Source organism: Rhodnius prolixus, unplaced genomic scaffold (assembly GCF_049639745.1).
Source record: "Rhodnius prolixus isolate KJV_2025 unplaced genomic scaffold, Rpr scaffold_3, whole genome shotgun sequence".
NCBI classification, from domain to species: domain Eukaryota; kingdom Metazoa; phylum Arthropoda; class Insecta; order Hemiptera; family Reduviidae; genus Rhodnius; species Rhodnius prolixus.
In genome coordinates this window covers 18,427,027-18,449,462 of record NW_027411603.1, presented here as the reverse complement: position 1 = coordinate 18,449,462, position 22,436 = coordinate 18,427,027, and the positions used below count along the sequence as shown (strand labels likewise).

The window sequence follows — 22,436 nt, the reverse complement described above, 5'->3', positions numbered from 1 at the left end:
GGGTTTAACTAAATGGTCTCCTAGATTATTAAAATGTTTTTGTAAATTTCTAACATCAGATAAATCTAAATTTCCCTACGTATTTCATAGAATCTGTGGTATATAACATTGATTTCCCTTTATTACCGTACGTCAGATTATAGATGAAGCTGACATATTTTTTTGTTCCACATTTTTATTCTTAACACGCAACTGCAATATCAAATCAACTAATTGAGCGCTGTGAAACAAAAAAATCACACTTCGAGAATTGTTAGTAGTAGAATTACTTAATTGAGGTCAAACAACAATTAGAACAACAGTATAATAACAGTACAATTAACACAACAGTTAGAACATTTTGGAAATACGTCTCAGTTGCTTCCCAACAATTATTCAAACTATTAATATCTGTTACTCTTATAATTCCATTGATAATTTTAGGGAAATTAAATAAGTTCGCTTCCATATTCACAGCCGAATTATTTGCAGTATATAAATGTTTAAAGTATGTAGAATCAATGGATCAATCCCTTATTTTAATTCTCGCCGACAGCAAAAGTGTTCTCCAAAAACTACAAAATTTCGGAAATAATGCACCCGCTTTAATCTTAGAAACTTCCCAATTATTAAATAGTAGTCTAAGAAAAGGCAAATCGGTACATTTAATCTGGATTAAGGGCCACACAGGACTGAGAGGAAATGAAATCGTGGAAAAGTAAAGCCAAGGATGCAATCTCCTTACATCTCCATACTCAATGTTAGTCCCCGATATTAAAACTTATGCAAAAGCGAAGTGCTATACAGAATGGCAGCGGATATACGAAAAGGCCAATTTTACACATCCAATCTAGTATCCCCAAAAGACCTTGGTTTTACATATACAAAAACTACAAGAGGAAGTTAGTTAGCACAGTCATTAGAATGAGGTTTAACCATAAATATTCGCCGCACCATCTAGCCAGGATTAGGGTGGAAACATCTCACCAGTGTTCCTGAACTTCTGGAATAATAGCAGACGCCAACTATCTAATCCTGGAATGTGCTAATAATACTAAAGGAAGAGAACATTTGTGGAGGGCTGTGATAGCGACTGGATGTCCGTTACCTGCCAATTTAAATACTATTCTGGCAGCTGATGATGGCAGCATTTACAAAGAGCTCTTTGAGTTCATAACAAACAACAAGATAATTCTATAAACATTCAATATACTAAAGAAGTTCGAAAGAAGAATGTAAATGGCTGATTTGCAAGGGGCCAATAACAAAGGAAAAAAAAAATTATGGATAGGAACATAGAACTGGACTACGAGGAGACTCGGATCTTATCTTGCATGCTCATATTTTTTCTTTCACAGCCTCTTCGCTGTGTTCGGCTAATTAGTTCGGAGGCCCTACTGAGAAAGGATACAATTGAAAATATCTTTAAAAATTAATAAAAGAAAAATCTCCCGATTATTACGTTCAAATAGCATTTTAGTTGAAGGAAATTATTATTAGATCATAGCCCGTCTATTAATATACTAATTATTCATATAGTTTTAAAAAATCTTACAATTAAGCCGAAATAATCCTAATCCCTTAAGGTGCACCCATTCTCGCACTGGGATTTGTTTGAGGATAGCACTCAACAGACAAGATTGCATTACAAAGTTAAATGTTAGATATTATTGTTAGATAATTTAATTTTAAATAAATTATGCGTAGTAGTTGAACAAAGATAAAGTAACATTATCTAAGCAATCTACAATTATCAAGAGGAAATAGTATTTTATAAATAATACTAAGTCATCAAGAATTTTTCATGAATTATTTTACAAACAACGATTTATACAATTCAAAATGTGTGTGTGTGTGTGTGTATTAAAAAGAATTCATTAACAAATGTTGATCGAATAATTATGTTGGATGTAATCATTCCCAGGTAATGAAACGTCGGGTGCTCGCATTGCTAGATTAGATTGCTACTAATTGAACTACCTTACTATACTAGTGTCAAAAGGATAACCTCAATGTCTAGTTAACCTTCCATTTTGTTGAAATATTGCTATGTTAAGAAAACACTTACTTATTTGATTGTTCAATTTGTGTTTTGTAGTTTAAGATCAACGAAATGTCTTCTCCACAGACTTCTAATGATACGGTATGATTAATTTGATCTAGATAAAGTAGATGTTTTTTTAAGTTGTTTCATATCAGTATTTAAATTGTCACTATCATAACTTACTCTCGCCCTCTAGAGCACTCAGAATACTCCCAAAGAAGGTGAAGAATTGACTCGTGAAAAATTAATTCAAAAATATAAAACGTTGGTGGCTCTAACAAACAAGATCAAAATAGCAAGAAATGGTAAAATATTTCGATATTTGCTACAATATTTCTAGTATAGTATTATATTTCTTATTAGACTACTTCGAAGTTTTTGAAATGATTGAAATTACTTTGTTCCCTCGTTTGTGATGTAAATCACCATTGTGGTCGAATAATTATGTTTCTCCGCGAAAACAGGTTATTTTCACTAACATTTAAAAACTCAGACTGACCATTCCGTAACACACTTCAGTCTTTGGATTGGATGAACTCAAACATCTTGAGGCCAATCTGATCGCCATCTTTAGAGATATCCTCAGTTTGCCTCTACCATAGGAATTGGGAACTTTTTCCTTCAATTGAAATCATTTTCTGAATTTTAACTTCGCCCCGATCTTTTCTACTCCATTCCATCAATCGTTCAAAAATCATAATGCACATCTACAGCTTTCTATCAGTCTCAGACTGCAACTTAATTTTGACGACTCTGTTCATGTCTTAGAGAATCTGAAACATTAAGAGTACTTGGTTTAAAAGTTTGTTTTTTTTGTATATATTTTACTGGCCGATAATTCAACATCATATTTCCTTCCAGGGAAGTGACGGTATTATATTTTTCAAATCATTAATCATCTTATACTATTTGTCTTGAAAGAATGAGTTCTTTCTATGAATTTCCGCAGGGTTTCTTGTCGGTTGCATCATAATCTTTATTTATATTTTGTATAGTGGCCATGACATAAGTCGAGCATTTTTGTCTTTGAAATCTATTTCGCCAATATACCAGCTTTCTCATTTCCAAAGCTTTAGTCGATATAAATATTATTATTGTTAATTTTATAGTCCCTAAAATGAATTATTTACAATTGCAGAAGCACTAACTGAAAATGAAAGTTTAAAGAAGGAAATTGAAACAGCAAATGAAAAAGTATGGTTTGGAATTTCTTAAAATTTGTTGGTTTTTAAAACTTTTATCTTATAAAAAAAAATTCCTCATATTTGATTTTTATATTTTTAGATTAATGTTTTGACAAAACAGAATGTTACTGCGGACGAAATGTTAGCCACCCTAACAGATCAGAAATTGAAAATGGCAATGGAGGTAAGTTAGATCTTGAGATTAAAATTTATGTTTAATGTAAGATTTGGGAAACCTAATTTTTCCGCTGCTATAGATTACAGAGTTTATTCTTGTTAAGTTGATTCCCTAGTTGCAGAAAATAGACTCTAAAATAAGAGGTAAATAAATAAATATTGTTCGATTTAGCCAGAGTGCTGTTGCTGCTTTTTGTCAACGGTGTAACGGAGGAATTTAGAGTCATATTCAGTCATTAGATTTGTTCATTTAATACAGATGTGGTTCGTCACTTAACATTCTGTTCATTAGGCTACTTCTGAAAGTATTTTACGATATTCTGATAATTTTTATAGGTACAGTTAGTTTCAAAGCAGTCTCTCGGACCGGACCATAAAACTCAATCAATTTTTCCCCTGAATACAAACTGATGTACTTTCCACATTGCATCTCTGTTCGCTCCTCATTTTGTTCTTGATATTACTTTCAATAAATTAAAGGCTTTATGATTTCGTTTGCGATATCTCGGATTGGAAGCTCTTATTAGAGTACCATCAGCAGCTAGCCAAGATAGTACTTGCTTGTAGTTAGTTACTACGGTTACGACATTTCAAATAAAATGTCAATATATTTAAAATAAAAATTAAAAAAAGATATAATTTTCTAGAGACTGCAAAAGCTTACTCCCCTCCCTAATCGTACATTTAATCATTGAGGATATGGATGATGGGTATACTTATGTGTGAATTTAATGTAGTTTATTTTTTTTTATATATTTATTTATGGTATATATTTTATGTAAATTTATATTTATATATGGATATAATATATCATGGATTAATCAAGATAGATGGTTTTGTCTGCAAAATGGAAAATACAAAATAATTTATTTTTTTCAGATCGATGACATGGGTTTTGTCTGCAAAATGGAAAAATACAAAATAATTTATTTTTTTTCAGATCGATGACATGAAAAAAGAAAGGCAACGCCATAATGAAACTATGAAAGAACATATTAGTGAAGAAACAGAAAGTTATAAACTGGAGAATAAAAAATTGAATGTGGAGATTAGTGAATTATTACTCAAATTAAATGAAAAAGAAAAAAGTGGTAAACAAAAACAGTTTTAATACTGTTCGCTTTAATTTTTAGCTTATGAATTTCTGAATGTATGCTTCAGAAATTTATTAAGGGTTCCCCACTTGGCATCTAGATAAATTTTTCAAAAAGAAAAAAAAATGCTTTAATTTACTTTCCGCAGGCCTACATAAGTTTTAATCTCCTCTGTAGGCGTGCGCACCTGTTACAATTGCAAGAATTCCGAATACGCGAGTAGTTACTGTTTTTTTATCTTCTTCTTTTCTGGCGTTTTTCATATATTGATTAACGATTCCATGAGAAATTCTATATTTTATTTTTAAAAAAATAAGCAGAACAGTTTTTGTAGGTTTGTCAGTTTTGTTTGACAAACTTGATTTCACGCATGGCTTTTTTCCCCCTTTTTTCAACATTTTACGTGCAGCTTTTATTCTGCTTTTAGTAGGATGAGTGCCAAGTGTAATTTTTGAATTTACAGCAACTGATAGTTAATTGCTAAATGATAGGAAGTCTTGATAGTTATTATAACTAGATTCTATAAATGTTCCTTAATTGTTTACTTTATGTTCCTCAGTTTACCTGTTGAAACCATGGTAAACTGATTTGCATCATAAAAACGTATTTGAAATATTATTTTTTAGGAAAGTGTCTTTGGTTAGCATTTTGTCAAATTTACTTTTGACTGAAATCGTTGGTAATATTTGCTGTATAAAATAAAAAAGACAGTTTTTTTTTTTTTTTTTTAGTAAAGTGTTGGTTTCTCTATATAAATGGGTATATATCAATATATATAATTTTTTTATTAGGTAACTCATTATTTTTATTTTTCCAGAATTGCAGTTGCAGAGTGATATAAAAAAACTCGGCGATAATAACGAGAATGTAATTATTTTATGTAACAACATAAGGAAAGAGAAGTTAGATCTAGAGAATAAACTAGAAAAAATTGAATGCAGTTTAAGTCAAGTTCAAGATGAGAAGGAAGGGATACTTAAATTGTTATCAATACAGTTTAACCAACATTTTCTCAATCTGGACTGTTTAAAACAATTTTTTGAACAAGAGCTGAAGGCCTACTGTAGCTATCTGTGCGCTGAAGAAATTAATGCATTATTAGACAAAAATTTGAGTTTAAAAAATAATGTCGATGAATTAAATAATTCTATCAGTATATTATTGAAGGAAAGAGAATCAACTGAAAATAATTTTTTAAATCTGAGTAATAAAATGCAAAAACTAAAATCAGAATTGGCGGTAGTAACTTCAGATCGTGATCAAATTTTGACTAATTTAGAGAGCGTTAGGTTAGAAACCAAAAGTTTGATCGAAAATTCTGAAAAAGTAGCTGATGAATTAGAAAATTTGAAAGCTGAGAAAATTAAAAATGAACACGAAATGAAAACTTTATTAATAAATAAAAATGAGGAAATCGAAAACGTCCGTGATCAACTTTTAGGCCTCCAACAGTATTGTGTAGAGCTGAAAGCTAATTGGTTATCTTGTAATGGGCATGTAAACATGGTAGAAAGAAAACCGTGTGATTGCTACGAAGAAAATTTACAAACTTCTGTAACAGACAATTGTATCGTAAATAGAGAATCTAAAAAGAATGAAGCTGCAAACGAGTGTGCTATTAAATTTATGAGCGAAATAAATAAACTTTCTGAAATTAAAAATACTTTTAGTAATATATCAGAATCTGTAAAAATCGTTGGGCTTAAATTATTGCAAAAAGAAGTGCAGGCTAGTGAACTTGAGTTAATTAAAGTTATGAGTGGTGTTGATCCTATGAAAAATAGTGAAGGGGATTGCCCGAATATTAATTGTACATGTTATTGGTTGAAAAACATTGGCACTAAGTTGAAGGAAAGTATGACGTACTATGAGAAAATATTAACAGAATTAAAACGTGAGGTAGAATTTTCAAGAGAAGAATCTATGGTAATCTCAAATAAGGACAAACTTTTTGAAAGAGTGAAGGAAGAATTTAATCTTGATATTGTTAGGGATAAACGTAAATATCCAGAATTCCGGATATCTGAAAATATTGAAGTGGAAAATATATTCCCTAAAGTTGAGGAGTATGTAATTTTAAATTCTTTGTTAGAGAAAAAAATCAAAATATGCCGAGAAGAACTTGATTTTGCATTAATTCAATTACACAATGCTGAAGAATTAGGAGAATTAATGCAAAGTGAAATCTATTCTCTACAAAGTCATTTATGTGAAGCTATTTCAGAACGAGAAAAGTTAAATGAAATTATTAATGAAAAAATCCAAATTATCAGTAAATTTGATGAAGATTTAAGTGCAGAACAATCAAAGTCCCTCAAATTATTGAGTGATTTACATATTTCTCAGATTGAACTTAATGCAGCTAAAAATGCTCTCGATGCTGAAAAAACAAAATCCAACCAGCTGACCGATTACTTAGAAAATTCTCAAAGTGATATTGATGATACAAAAAGCGCTTTAGCGCAGTTAAAATTTAACAAATTATTTAGTGAGGTACAACATTCACAAATTGATTTTCTGGAAACCACACCAGGGTTAAATCCAGAAAAATCACAATCCTCTCAATTTAATAAAGACGAAGATGATAAACTTCGTGTCATTAGACAAACTTCAGGCATAGAACTACTAACACCTCACATTTTAATGAGAGATTCGAAGAATTCGCAAGTTAAATTTAATGAAGTCAAACATGCTTTAGATACTGAAAAAACAAAAAAACTAGTTAGTGTCTTACAATGTACTCAGTCTGAACTTAATGAAGTTAAACGTGCGCTTGCCGCAGAACAATCAAAAACTAACCAATTAACGAGAAAGTTGAAGAATGCTGAACTTGAAAATTATGAAACTAAACTTGTTTTGCAAGACGAAAAATTAAAATCTAATAAATTAATTGATGACTTGAAAAATTCTCAGTGTTATCTTAGTGAAGTGAAAGAAGCGTTAGATGTTGAAAAGTCAAATTTCAAGAAATTAATTAACGATTTAGGCAAACTTCAGAGTGAACTTAATAATACCAAACAAACCTTAAATTCGGAACAGATAAAATCCCGCAATTTAATAGATAGTTTGGAAAATTCTCAAGGCCAACTTAATGCAGCAAAAGATGCGTTATTAGCAGAGCAAACTAAATCCAATATATTAATTAAAAATTTAGACAAATCTCAAAATGAGCTAAATTATACCACCAAAGCATTACGTAATGAAGAGTGTAAATCGAGCAAATTAATCACAGAGTTGGAAAATTCACATCTTAAACTTAACGAAGTCAATCATTTATTGAAAGAAAAATGTAAAATTATTTGTGATTTGAAGGAAGAATCAACAAACCTAAACTGTGAAACATCTAGCCTTTCAGAATCTAACTTAAAGTTAAAACAAGAGAATGATTCTTTAAAAATTAATATAGATACATTACTGGAACAAATAGAAACAACCAAATTGAAAGAGATTCAAGGTGCGAAAGAATTTATTGATATAAAACGTTCTAACGAACTATTGACCATTAAATTGGTAAAATTAGAAGAAACTAATAACCTGCTTACTTCCAAATTATCATCATGTAAAATGAATGTAGATGATTTTCGAAAAGAAATATCAAAATTAAAAACTTATTGTAAAAATCTTATTGAAGACCAACGTAGTTCTCTTCGCAAAAATCATCAGGTTTGAAAACTTTAGCTTTTTGATATTATTATTAAATTATAAGAATATTATTTTAAAAAATTGAATTTTTAGAAATGCTTATTCATTAAAAGAAAAGCTAAATTTTACTAATTTGTATACATTATTAAGGAATTTAAATAAGCGAATAATATTCGTTTATAAGATTTTATATTATTACTACTATTATTATTATTATTATTATTATTATTATTATTATTATTATTATTATTATTATTATTTATTATTTACTTTAGGAGAGGTTACAAGCCCTACACTTATAAAAGAGAGATTTCAGTGGTGAATCTTTCTATTGCGCAAACCACTTTCTTTAACATAACTAATTCATTAGTACAATTCACCAAGGATCAGCCTCCATTCACCACTGCACATGACTCGGTCCAGTTGATATTAAGATTATCCAGAATGTAATAGCTTATGTGTCCACTTTTCTTATCTGAAGGATCTGTCAGGATATCTTAATTCCTAACAATTTCTTTCCTTTCCAAAAATTCGACTAATCTCAATTTTTCTAACATTTGCGCAGGTTTCCTCAAATGAAGCTTCAATATGCTCATGAAAAATGCTAACCTCTTTGTTCACTTTTCTCAAAGTCTATATTTGTACGTCTGTAATCGTAGCTAAGGTGTACTAGGTAGGAGCGCTAAATCCTAAAACCCTCCCCCCTAAGTTCTTTAACCTTGTTGGTCCCCACTAAACCTAGCACAGGAGTTACCAGATCCTTTTAGAGGATGCTCGGGTAAGGCTTCGAGTTGCAGTGAAACTACTGAAAAGTAATTTAATGTGAGAAGGTTAAGGCTGACATCTTAATAATCAGTACTTCAAAACAGTTATTTGTTGTGCAATCCAAATATAAGAAATAACTTTATTACAATAACTCTCAATGCAAATTAAACTAATTGAAATAATTACAATAGGATGAATAAAGGGAAGGGATTAACTATGCGGTTAGCGTACTGGACTCCCACGCGGAGGTCTCGGGATCGAATCCAGCTGATGACCCTTAGATTTTCTCTTCCTAGGAGCTTCTTACAGCTCACTGTCTGGTGATGGACAGTGTTGTCTGTAACGAGAGAACACTGTCCGGATGCCGGCAGTGCATTGAAAAAAGCTGCGGGCGCCAATAACCTTAGATGTTGACGCGCCTTAAATTGTAAAGTAGCCTTGAAGATGACCCTAGTCCCTAGGTCGAAAGCTCAGCATAATAAAGTTTATAATGACTGAACTAGCATTAATTTTTCATCCTATTGAAACTATGATTCAGTCACCAAAAATAATGTACTGAAATAATTACGTTTTAGTAAGTGCTTTAATGGCAGATTGATATGGTATTTTCATTTTTTTTTTTTTTTTTGCTATTTTTCTTATACTTTTCTGAATTATTTTAGGACATAGTTAAATCAGTTGCGAACTTTATAGCAATTGGAACTGCGTCAGAAAGTTTATTGAAAGAAGATCTTCATGATTTTGAAGTAATTATAGTTTTTGTTTATCTTTAGTCATAAATATACCATTTTATGTTTAATAAATTATTTCTCAAAAACATAGATACAGAAAGAAGTAGGATTTAGAAGTACTGAACTACAAGAAAATAAATTAAGTCTGGAAATTGCTTCTAAAAATGAAAGTGTAGGAGTTGTTGAATGTTATTGTCTAAAGAAAAAGCATTTAGTTGATAATGAGTGTCAAGTAAATATACTGCAAAACGAAATTAATGAAACATTAATACAGGAATTGAGAAAAGGTATTTCGAAAGTTGCATCTAAGATACTTTTTATACTCTTCAACTGATTTCTTTAAGTTTTTACATATTTTATATTAAATGTTTTGGTAAATTAAATAACCTTTTTTACTTCTTGATATTAGGGGCAAATTCTTCTAATAAATCCTCTATTTCAAGAAAAGATGAAATTTCAAAATCAGAAGTGGAACTCTTATCAGAGCGTAACACATCAAAGGTAATTTCTTTTCTTTTTTTGTCATGATTCTACTGTTCTCTACAAAATAGGTTTTAAAAATTTAATAAGCATTTCTTCAGCAAGGTTGGGTGACCATTCGGTGATTGTAGAGCTCAAGTCGAGCCACTGCAGACTGAGGTTCTGTTAATAGTTAATCTTTGTAGGCTTGCCAGAAATTAAATTTAGTATATCTGTGTGAATGGCATGTTTTGCAGTGAGTTATATGCTCTTTGGAAAACAAAACCTTGTACCTTAAGCTTTACTCAAGTGTTCCTCGCTAAGCTTTTAAATTCAATCAAAATACAGGATAAGTGGGGTGCCATAGACTGACTCATCCAATAACCAGCCTAATCTATCTAAACTTACGCCCTATTCTTAGAATGGGAAATTAAGTTTAGAAATAGACTTGTGTTTTTTCACGAGTTCAGGAGATTAAGTAATTTGATGTTGTATTTAAGCTAGAATTTACTAAATAAAGTACATAGACTACATTTACTTACGTTTTATGACATATTGTTGAAAAACTTTTATTTTTTATATATTCCTGGAGTAGTTCTAACCCTAAACCCAGTATTACTTTTTTATTATAAAATATGTATTTATTCATACAAATATAGAAGTGTTGGTCACTGGTAGTCTTTTACATAGGCAGTATCTGGCAATAGCAAACTTAAGGAAGCAAGAAAATGCTCTCAGTAGATGTTACGTTAATAAGGGATAGAAAAAGTAACTGGACGTAAAGCTTGTTCATTATTTTAAACCCCTTTATTTTTCATATAACAACGTCTTCTGCGAGATCTAGTTGTATAAAAACAGCATAGGCTGATTTCGCAATAAAAATGTATCTTGCCAAATTGATAGTTTATACGAGCTTATCATTTTTACCTAATATTTTTGACTTTATGTTAAATAATGGTTACTTAATTGGAGGTGTTAAATTTTTTTCGATCAAACTCAGATTGGAGTTTGGCAATATTTTTTTCTAGAAGTAATGAAGGATATCTTATTCAGTTATGTAGTATCTTATGATTAAGTTTTTTTTTAAATAATCATAAATTGTATACTAAAAACAACAAATTTATTTAGATCCAGTCGTTGGAAACGAATCTAGCTTTGTCTAAACAAGAATTGCTTACCACACAATTAGAAATAAATCAACTGAGAGACGAATTTTATAGTTACCGCTTACGTGCACAAGCTCTGCTTTCTAAACAAAAAGGCGAGTTAGAATCCCAAAGAGAAAAGGAAGCTAAAGAACAAATTGAAAAGTTAAATAATGAATTGGAAAATATTCGTGGCAAAATGGAAATAATTCTGTCAGTATATTTTACCTTAAGTTGTACATAAAACAAGTATATGATAAATATTGCTTTCATATTCGGAACGTTAGGTACAGAGAGAGAGACAGTAACAAGCACAAAATAAAAGTGATATGGAAAATAAATTATTCAAAATATCTATCAAAATCATTAATACTTCATTAATATTTAAGTAATTTTACTGCATTAATTTTCATTAATAAGTTATTTTTTAGAATTTATTAGATAACACAGACCCTTATGCTGGCCATTTTCGTCTACAAAATATATGTTCAAGTAGCACTGTAGATTGACTGTAATATCTAGTTATTTATAATAATCAAACTATTAATTACAGGTTAAAAAGAAAAACGTTATAAAAAATAAAATAAAAATCGTCGGTTTAAGTTTATTCTTCGATTAAAGTAATTTTTATTGTATGAAGTAGTCAAACGTTTGTGATAATAGGTAATAATTATCTGGCTTTATCGCAAATAATATAGATTTCTTCAATTACATTCTCCATCTAGGTGTTCTTCCCACAATGTTGTATATATGTAATATAAAGTAAATAAGATATGCATATATTTATATATTTATATTTAGGACAGCTAATTATTCCAGTATTTTACTATAAGTAAAATTAGGGGGACTAAATTAAATTACAATAGAGAAATGAATAATTATTGTTTAATAATCTACTTGTTATTAACTGTGTGTTAATTGTGCTCACGAATATTTCGGTAAGACGAATTCAAGACAGTAGCCTACTCTAACTTTATCTTTACTTTATCATGCATGTACGTATATGTGATTTACCATCATTATAACAAAAAAATAATATAAATGAAGTGGCCAGCATAAGGGTCTGTGATATCTAATAAATTCTAAAAAATAACTTATTAATGAAAATTAATGCAGTAAAATTACTTAAATATTAATGAAGTATTAATGAAATGTTGGGTACTCGCTGATTTGTGTACCTTTTGGCGTTTAATCAACCCTTATACTTAACATTTTAAACTGTAAGTTTTTGTTAAGGAGATTTTTGTACCTTTTGGATAGATTTTCCTTTTTGTCTATTTTACAAAGTTACATATCTGCTTTACAGATTTTTTTAAAATTTAGAATAAGCAATTCTATCATTATAACCTGATAAGGTGTTAACTACCACTGGAGAGATCTTTTTAAAGAATGATTGTAGTTGCAGCTCCCAAACCATCCTCAATAACAATTTTTTTGAGAAAGCGTTTTGAATAACATAGGAAGGTATTTGTACGTAAATAACAAAATTAAACTGCGATTTCAGTACTTCCTTTTAAGAGGAGTAAGAAAAATAAACTAGGATTGCAGTACTTCTCCCTAAAAGGCAAAGAGGCAAAGATTTTTTAATCGAACAATTCATTGATTTAAATCGGTTCACTCATTGATAATTTAAACGATTGCAGTACTTCCTCTTAGTAGGAGCAAGAGAATCAGTAACGTAGAGGAGCTATAACCACTTATTCGAGCTGAATTTTATCAAAATCGGACTAAGCGTTATAGAAATATTGGTAATAATAGTTTTAGAAAGGGCCTTATTTGGGTGGGGCAAACTCCCCTCCTTATGAGGCACGGTGCCGAGACTTTTAAAGTGCAAATTTGTATAAAATTTCGATTCGAATGACACTTCATTCATAAAAATCGGTTCACGTGTCGATAATTTGAAACGATTGCTATACTTCCCCTTAACAAGTGTAAGAGCTGATCGCCGCATTAATGTTACGTAGGGGAGCCCTAACTCTATCATCCTACCAAATTTTATCAAAATCGGGCCAAGATTTACAGAGTAATTAGTAATAATAATTTTGGAGGGGGCCTTACATAAAGGGGGCTAACTCCTCTCCCATTCGATGTTCAGCGTCGGGACCCCCAAAAGGCACATCTACATAAAATACTGAATCGAATGACACCTCATTCATGAAAATCGGTTCACGCGTTTAGGCGCTACGTTGTTTACAAAAAAGGTAACAACAAGAACAACAACAACAACAACAACAACAACAAGAACAAGAACAAGAACATTTTTTGAAAAAGCCGTTTTTGCTCATTTTCGGCAACTTTTTTCTCGAAACCTATTAGATCTGGGTGGTTGCAAAAAAATTACAGTTATAAAGGAGGGTTTGGAGTTAGATTTAAAGAAAATTTGGGAATTTTATCTTTTATAGAAAAAGAGAAAAAAATTGTCAAAGTTGGGTGTTTTTCAACGTTACGCTTTTTCGTGCAGTTTTTGATGGTCAACCCTTATACAACTGTCCTACCGGACAGTTTTAATTCATTAATTCACCTCCTATTAAGGCATTTTTGCGAATGGAATAAAAACGTAAAAATATTAAAAATAAATGATAATTAAATTATATAATTTTTAATGCAACATATTAAAAAAATTGCAACGGAGGTAATGCAATTACCGTTGTAAACAAAAACATTTAAATCGCAAATCGAAACTGTGCTTAAGAGTATACTTTTTATAAAAGTTTAAAAAAATTCTCTTTCACTATCGTTTTCCTGGGATCTCATTAACCAGTGTCTCGACAATGAAAAGGGAAAGAAATTTATTTCTGAATATATCAAAAGTAAGGCAAAAGTTAAATAATAATCAAAACACTTATTTAAAGTTTTTCTTAAAATGAGTGTTTCTAGCTGTTCTTTGACCTTTAGAATCGCGTTGGCGTATCTCTGGCGAATCCCACGAAATCTAATCCAAAAAAATATGTTTCTCTTCAGTTGTTCTAACTCAACTTTCTACCAAAATTATAGAATTCTCTAGAGGAAATAAATTGCAATAATAGTGAAATTTCATTAGTTATTCAATTCTGAATTTCAAATAAACGTCATTGTTTTTATTATTATTATTATTTAATGATTTAAGGAGCGTCAACATCTAAGGTTATTGGCACCCGGAGATTTTTTCAGTGCACTGCCGGCCTCCGGACAGTGTTCTCTCGTTACAGAAAACACTGTCCATCACCGGACAGTGAGCTGTAAGAAGCTCCTAGGAAGAGAAAATCTAAGGGTCAGCAGCTGGATTCGAACCCGGGGCCTCCGCATGGGAATCCAAAAAACGTTATTTGTGATTTTATCAAAGTTATTTAATAAAATATCGCCTTTACATTACATTTGGAAATAGAAAAGTGGTGATCTCAGAAAATTTTTATAAAAAACATATATTGATACTAGTATCTGAAGTGTTATCTATTACTTATCATACTGAGCTTTGGACTGACATCGTCTCTTTAGATCCTAATAAAAAATAAATTCTTATTTTTTCTGTAATTTATTTTTACCCTTATAATATATATGTATATTATTTTTTAATTTTTGTATTAATAGAACAGAGGATGAATCGTTGAAATATCGAGTGGCTACCCTTCAGTCAGAGAAAGAAGTCATAGATAAAAAATACGATGATATAAGTAGAGCATTACATCAAAAAATTATTGATTATGATACCTTAAATACAGAATATAATGCTTTTAAGTTGTCAACAGATACTTTTATTCATAACAACAAGGTAATAAGGTCCGTTTTTTTTTTGTTTTTTTTTTTCTATTGATTATGAACGCAAAGTTGTCATTGATAATCCAAATGGAATGATAACCGTAGCTTTTTAAAAAAAATTAAAAAAATAATTTTCATCAGTTATTTTGTATTGTTTACTCAGATAACTAATAACTAATTAGTAACTAATATTTAATTGAAAGCTACGATAATCTTAAATTCTTTAGTTTGACAAGTTTTACTCTTCTTCATTGTTCTTTCTTAACATTTAATGTACCATTTTAGTGTTGGTTTTTTTCTTAAGTATCTCAAAGCTGTTTTCAGCTTTGAGATACTTTTTTTTCAAAAAAAAAAAAACCTTTTTCAAATTGTTCACGTAATTATTTAAAATTTCACAAAATACAAAATTTGTAAGGCTATTATCTTCATGAACTTATGTTCTTATTAATTAAGCAATAGAGTTATGATAATGACTTGGCCATGCACTTGTACTCACGATCCATATTTCACTTCATGATTAGCTTTGACTTGAACACTGATTGGCAAAACAGTAAAGTTTATGCCAGGAGAGTGAAAAACATTTATCTTATAAAAATAGAAATAAAAAATCATACTTTTCAATACGAAAAATATAATATGAAGAAATTAATGTATACATAAAAATGAACTGATACTATAATAACTTGAAAGATTACAAAATTCACCTTCTAACAATGTTTTCATAGTTTAAATCCTGTTATTTTATTACAGGAAATTATTGTTACAGACTAACATAATATTAAACCTAGTCAAAGAACAGGATATTTAGCAATACTGAAACAATGAAATATGAAAAAGTTCATGTTTGTATCTTGAATTATAATTCATCATTGATCTTGAATTTACAACAGTCATTCTATTACTATCCTTCATTACCTTTAATCATTAATCAGAAATGCTGTTTATTATTTACATTACATAATTGATAATCTTTCTTAAAAACAAAAAAAAACTTTTTTTCAAACATTTGGTTTTAACCCTATCCTAGAACAAATTATGCGGTTCCTACTAAGTCATTTTTATTTTATTTTTAGTTCACTTATAATACTTAGTAATAAAGGTTTTCTTCAAACCATTTTCAAATGTAGCAAATTTACAAATCACCAATTTCCTTTGTATTTATTTCTTCACGATAATGTTAAAGTTACAAAATATGTTCGGCTCGAACCAAAATACCAAAAAGTGTAGAAATATAATGAACGGCTTCTGCTCTCTTTCACAGTATATGTGTTTATATTAAGGAACATTTACCAAATATTGTGATTTGAGCTGTTAAATTGCTTTCACGATTATTTTTATTTTTTTTTTTTAGATCGTACTGGAAGAAAAATACAAAAGTGAAATAACTGCAAAAGATGCAATCATTAACAAGTTGAAAAGTGATTTAAAAGAGAACGACTCTGCCAAACCTGATGATCAAATTTCTGAAATTTCCCAGTTTAACGCATCAGTTAATGATACAGAAGAAATTCTTCAGGAAAGAGAAGACGGAGAAGTTAGTATTTTTCATTTATTATACAAAAATAAAGGCTTTTTTTTTGTCATTGTGTACATGTTTTTCTGAAGTGAAATGTTGTGATTGGTGACATCATACTTTTTTTTTATACAGTAAATAATAAGTTAAAAATAGAAAAAGTCCATTCTTTTATCTGTGTAAAAAGAAAAAGAGAAATAAAAAAAATACTCATAACAACAATTTTCTGGTAAGAGTCAGTACTCTGCCCATTCACTAAATAGAGAAGATTAGTCATGTCTAAGGAAATGCAGCTGGTAAACTGGTAATTCCGTTGTAGGTCATGAGCTAAATTTTTAGGGATTACATTGGAGAAAATTCTTATTTTAAAAAAAAGTTGAAAGTATTGATTAAAAGGTGGAAAAATATTACAATAACTTAAGAATGTTTTCTCATAAGAAATAGAGAGAAAACCTTGTGTTTTCCTTACTTTTATACATAGCCATAATAAGAGCAATACTGGACTAGGGGTATTTTCTCTATGGTCAAGCTAGTTAGTCCGTTCTAAAGCCAGCCTTACCAGGTATTACAAAACAAGTGTATACGGCTTTGTCTGGGTTTTTTAGACAGTACTTCTGTCGATGTGTGAACTCGGAAGCTTACAGTCAGCCGCTTTTTTACCGATTCGTTTTAAAAACGCTTAACACTGACTTAGAAGAAGGGAGTACACTTATGCCAAAGCAAGGAAGGAGGAAGAAGTTTTTAAATATGTACTGATGGAATGTCAACTGAATAAGAAGAAAAGAGACGAACTTTCCAGAACCTTTACAAACATTTTACTAGATGTTTAAGTACGAAAACATCTTTTTTTTCTAACAGGACCTATGTGCTGAAACCTTTTGTGAAAATGACTAAAAAATATATCTGCAGTTCTAATAAAAGGAAATAAATATTTTAAGAATGTCTCGTAAGGTCTATGAAACCATGAGTTAGCCGGTTGAAGTATTTTATTTACAATTAATGTAAATTGAAAATTTATTTTCTTCAATAAACCGATAATAATAATAATAATAATAATTATTATTATTATTATTCTGTAATAAATTTAAATTATTAATAATAATAATAATAATTACTATTATTATTATAAAAAGGAAGGAATTTCGAAGTTATTAATTCGGAAAAGCCAATGCCAAAAAAAAAGAGCCGTAAAAATTTCCACTGCAGAGTTTTTAATTTTTTCTTACAGCAGAGAAAACTATAGCATGAGAAAAACTAAATCAAATTCCAAACAGATTTGTTAATATGCTTTTTAGTTCGAACTGCCTTTTGAAAGTAATAAATAAAGATTCCAACGCGGAGTTCGAATCTATTTGCTGGCCCTTAGATTTACTCTTCCTAAGGAGGTTCTTTCAGCTCACCGGTGATAAACAGTGTTGGCTAACGAGAGAACACTGACTGGAAGCCGACAGTGCACTAAATTAGCACCGGGGGCCAATAACCACAGATGTTGACGCGCTTTAAATCTATATTTTAAATATTGAAATAATGTTAAGTATTCGATTTCGTGATATCACTAGAAATGTCAGTTTTAAAGGCCAAAGGATCCAAAAAAGTGTTTTGTTAGCACATGGTCTGTACGTTTGCGGCTGAATGTGTGAAGGAGTCAGATAATCTCAAAAAATATAGATCGCTGAAATCACAAACAATATTCTGTTTTGCTTCTATTTCTGCTACAGATTCATTCATTACACGAACTAGAATAGATACTTTGTAAAAGTGTTTTCTTGTTTGCGAATTTCTCTCGAAAATGGCTCCAACTTTTTTTTTTAATTATTTAACTTTTTTGTAAGACATTCTGGAGAAAGTGAGTTTAAGCTTCCCCATAGGCAAAGTATGAACAATTTTGATTCATTGCTTTTTTTATTATTGGATTTCAGTATTCTATAAAAATTCCAAATTTAAAGTTAATTAGTTGATCACAATAACTTATTTAGATAAATTTTGTAGTTTTTAATGTGTTTTCGCAACAAGTAATTTCGAAAAAATTCTTAACATAAATTGAGTCAATAAAAAGTTGTGCGAAATTCCTACCAGATTTTTTAAAAAAATAAAGTAATGCCTACTTTTTCAGGGGGGCAACTACCAAATTAGGAGTCTTGGACGGAGGCGACTAGCAAACATACTTCACGGAAAATTCATTTTGTTAACCATTAAATAAAATCCAAGGCCTAATACCGGGAATCGAATCCAATACCTTAGCTTTGCAGGCCTTGCCTCTAACCACAGATTTTTATAAATTATATTTGTTGCCTTTATCTGCGACCAGCATGACTCGAAACATTGCAAAACCTCAAATTTGATGAGGTTTAGGTGCCACCACAAAATTTGGGCAAAACTTTTGGGCAAAATCAGCACCTGAAATACTTTTTTTGCATTTATTTATTTATAACATTTTTGATTTCTCAATTCCTATTGCTTCTGCCAATGTTGTTCGTTAAATTGGGCTGGTATTTACATAAAAAATTGGCTGGAGACCCGCGCACACGACTTAAACGAACTGAAGTAAAAAGGTGTAAAAAGATCGACTACTTGACTAAAGATTTAATCTTTCACTTTTAGTTTTAGTTTAGTTTTTTGAAAAATTTATATGATTACAATAGTTTGAACTTTTACATTTAAAAAACAAAAAAATATATTTTAATTTCTTTAGGGGTCTGAGACAGTGCCAATTCCATTCGCTGATAGACATGAATTTGTTCCTTTGGATGTCTTAATAAATAATGAAGTTGATGATGAAGAAAGTCAAGGTATTTTACAATTAAATTAAAATTTTCTGTATGGAAAGTCACTTTCTTATATACGTTTTATTTATTGTTCAATTCTTTATATTGTAGTAGCAATTTTAAAAGAACAAGTTAATACGCTAACTGCAGAATTATCGAGTCATGATATTCGATCAAAACATTTATCATCTTTGCTAAGAGAAGCGGAAAAAGAATCCGCGAGAAATTCCCAACAGAATGCAGTTTTAAAAGAAGAAGTGAGAAGATTAGAACGATGTCTTGAAAGGCAACCACTAGTAGCTAATGCAGAATATTTAAAAAATGTGGTATTTAAGGTATACCTTACAGAAAAACAATTTGATTAATCTTTAATGCCTAATATTTACATTTTATAACAAATTAATTTTTTTATAGTTTTTCACTCTTCAAAGTGCAGATGAGCGAACACGTTTAGTACCTGTTTTGGATTCAATATTGAAATTAAGTCCAGCTGAAGCTCAGAAATTAAATGAAGTCGCCAGGGGTAATTCCATTAATATTTATTTGATTTTATTTATTTATTATTGTTAATTAGATTAATAATCTGATTGACTGGTAACGCTCAAACAATATAATCTTAATCTAAATTTCTTGACGCTTATGAAGTGAGTGATAACTGACTTATGTAGGACTGACCCTACTGGCTTTACCCTATTCTTGAGATACTTATTTTCAAGACATATGTTGATAAAAAATAGATATATATAGACAGAAATTCAGAGAATATATTGATTTGATAATTTTATTTAAATTGTATGATTCATAAATTCAATTTTTATTATTTTTTTATTAGGTGCTGGAAGCTCAAATTGGAGCAGTTACTTAAATTCTTGGTCAGGCCTAGGATGAAAATAATCTTTTTAATATTGATCAGAGCATTCCTCGCATCGATTTAAGCAATTTTTCGTCAAACATGAAGTGGTACAACATTATATTAAAGTTAGTGAATCACTTCTAGACTGTTGGCGAAATCGTTGAGTGAAAATTATCTCATTTTCTGACGTAATCATGTTATTTATTTTAAAGATATTTATATTCATTTAATCTGAAATTCAGTTTAATTTGTTAAATTTTTACTTAATATTAATTAAATAATAAAAAATATAACTGTAAAGAATTGAAATAGTATACAAATTGATGTCTACAAAAATATTCAGCAGTTTTTTCTTGGCGTTTAGTTTAAAATGTAAAACTACCTGGAATTCGTAAGGAACCTACAATCGAAATCTATATAAATAAAAATGTAAATATTAGTTTGTTCAAAATCTTAAATCTCCTAAAGTTCTTCACCGATTGCTATGAAATTTTGGCACAACGTTGCAATGAGAAGAGCGGGTAAACGGACGTTAATAACAAGAGGTTTTGATCTGTAATTTATTTTGTAATTTATATTTTCGGCAGATGTTCCTAACTTTTAGAGTAATCATACATTTAAGAATATTTTAAAACTACACATATGACACAAACCTTCCCTAAAGTGAGTTCTATTAAGATCACTTTTAGGTTTGTGGAATATATTAGAACAACGTGAACTAATAACTAACACTTGGATAGTATTTTACGATAAGCCAACAAATTTTTAATAAAAAATATAAATTAATTCAGTAAACAATATTACGTATTGTGAGGCAAGTTTTTTGTCAATAAAACTTTTAACTATAGGGGGATAACTTTTTAATTGCTATCACAGTTTTCAGATATTTCTAACACTTTTAGGTCTATAAAACCTCAATAAAATCCAGGTTTATCAGATATTACCGCATTAGTAAACAAAGAATCAAATTGCATTACACATTCAAATATTTCTCATTGTAATGCTTGCCCAGAATTTGATATTTGGAAGACTCATTAACTTTAATGTATTGAAATTAGAAGAAACAAGATACCTTTACAAGAAATCCATACTTTTTCTCACACATATTATTTTAATCTTTTACCGCATAATTTTCCAAACTACAGAAAAACTTAACTTTTGGTTATTATCCACCTACCTATGTATACTTCTCTGAAAATCTTTGTCTTAGACACGAGAAACAGTCATAGTAAAACAAATTTTATTTGTTTACTCTGTAAAGACAATATTTTATCTAGAAAAACTCCTTACGAGAATATATTTTCTTATACCTACTGTTGAAATTCAGCCAAAACATTGATCGATGAAAGCATCATTTTAATGAAGGCGTAAAATAAAATAACTTTTGTATGTCCCTGCTGAAATTATAGTTCTGATCAAGTAATGTAGAAAGTGTAGTTAGAAATTTATAATGAATGAACTATTAGTGTGAATTTGCAGTTTAGATTTTAGAATTTTTGAAAAACAGCTGTATAGATTTTGTTTAAAGTTTCAATTATACGCATAAATAACTGTCACATTTATAAGGAACATCAATAAGCAATTTTGTTTTATGAATTTGGGATTCTGGAGAATTTATGGTAAGTTGAAGTACTTAGGTTCGTAAATTTCTTTAAAATACAAGGTAACTTGCGGTTCCTCCAAAATCTCTTTTCAGTATTTTATTGATCTGACTAGGAACCTTCCACGGGACCTGAATCTAAGCAAGAAAAGTCCCACCAGAATTTAGGGTTGGAATTTTTCCTTAGAAATTAATTAGAATTATATTCTATTGGATAACTTAGTGAATTCGTTGGTCTTCAGATCTGTAACTTCAATTCTAAATAGTGTTGGTGTTAAAAAATTAAATTTAATACAATTTTAGATACATAATCTGATCCAAATGACTCATCGACTTCAGAAGTATTTTACTACCTACTTATTCTTCGATTATAATCGAACGATAATTATCATTTCCATAGAACTCATACCATAGATCAAATAGGAAGTAACTGTTAAAACAGTAAAACTAGAAGATTTGCACTTACATTTCAACCGGAAACATATTTTCGCTGAGTAAAAAATTATTATATCGAGGTTCAATCAAATGTACACTTAGCAAGCACAGTTTATAGATAGATTTTTAAACTCTCCCTCACTTACTCTTTGTTTCTCCCTTTTTAAAATCATGCTCCTAACAATAGCCGAATTTCGAAAATAGGGATTTTATAGGATTAGAAATTTTTGAGCCTTAAAAAACTACCACTCAATTCTGATATTTCTCATCTTCTTATTTCAGATTGAAAGTAAATAATATTTGGTTAATACCGTT

At 29.7% G+C, this 22,436-nt stretch overlaps 1 protein-coding gene and 1 long non-coding RNA gene across 4 annotated transcripts; one reads left to right on the top strand and one right to left on the bottom strand.

Annotated features, from left to right (window-relative positions):
* The first annotated feature begins 1,980 nt into the window (after positions 1 to 1,980).
* LOC141452934 (uncharacterized) lies at positions 1,981 to 20,525 on the top strand. 3 transcript variants are annotated; one of them, XM_074125508.1, is made up of 16 exons: positions 1,981 to 2,122; positions 2,220 to 2,328; positions 3,162 to 3,217; positions 3,308 to 3,391; positions 4,325 to 4,475; positions 5,296 to 8,141; positions 9,548 to 9,631; positions 9,708 to 9,903; positions 10,026 to 10,117; positions 11,204 to 11,433; positions 14,788 to 14,968; positions 16,307 to 16,489; positions 19,161 to 19,257; positions 19,345 to 19,568; positions 19,648 to 19,756; positions 20,066 to 20,525. In XM_074125508.1, the coding sequence occupies exons 1-16, from the start codon at positions 2,093 to 2,095 to the stop codon at positions 20,119 to 20,121; spliced, it is 4,728 nt and encodes a 1,575-aa protein (XP_073981609.1). In that variant the 5' UTR covers positions 1,981 to 2,092; the 3' UTR covers positions 20,122 to 20,525. The 3 variants fall into 3 exon arrangements, 2 of the variants coding, with proteins under 2 accessions (XP_073981609.1, XP_073981610.1); XR_012457685.1 differs by lacking the exon at positions 20,066 to 20,525 and having other exon boundaries at positions 14,788 to 14,976; XM_074125509.1 differs by lacking the exons at positions 1,981 to 2,122; positions 2,220 to 2,328; positions 3,162 to 3,217; positions 3,308 to 3,391 and adding an exon at positions 3,964 to 4,094.
* On the bottom strand, positions 19,991 to 22,142 carry LOC141452954 (uncharacterized). The gene is made up of 2 exons (XR_012457693.1): positions 21,401 to 22,142; positions 19,991 to 20,317 (listed from the first exon to the last, which is right to left on the bottom strand). It is a non-coding gene; the product is annotated as an uncharacterized lncRNA (long non-coding RNA).
* Positions 22,143 to 22,436: the final 294 nt, after the last annotated feature.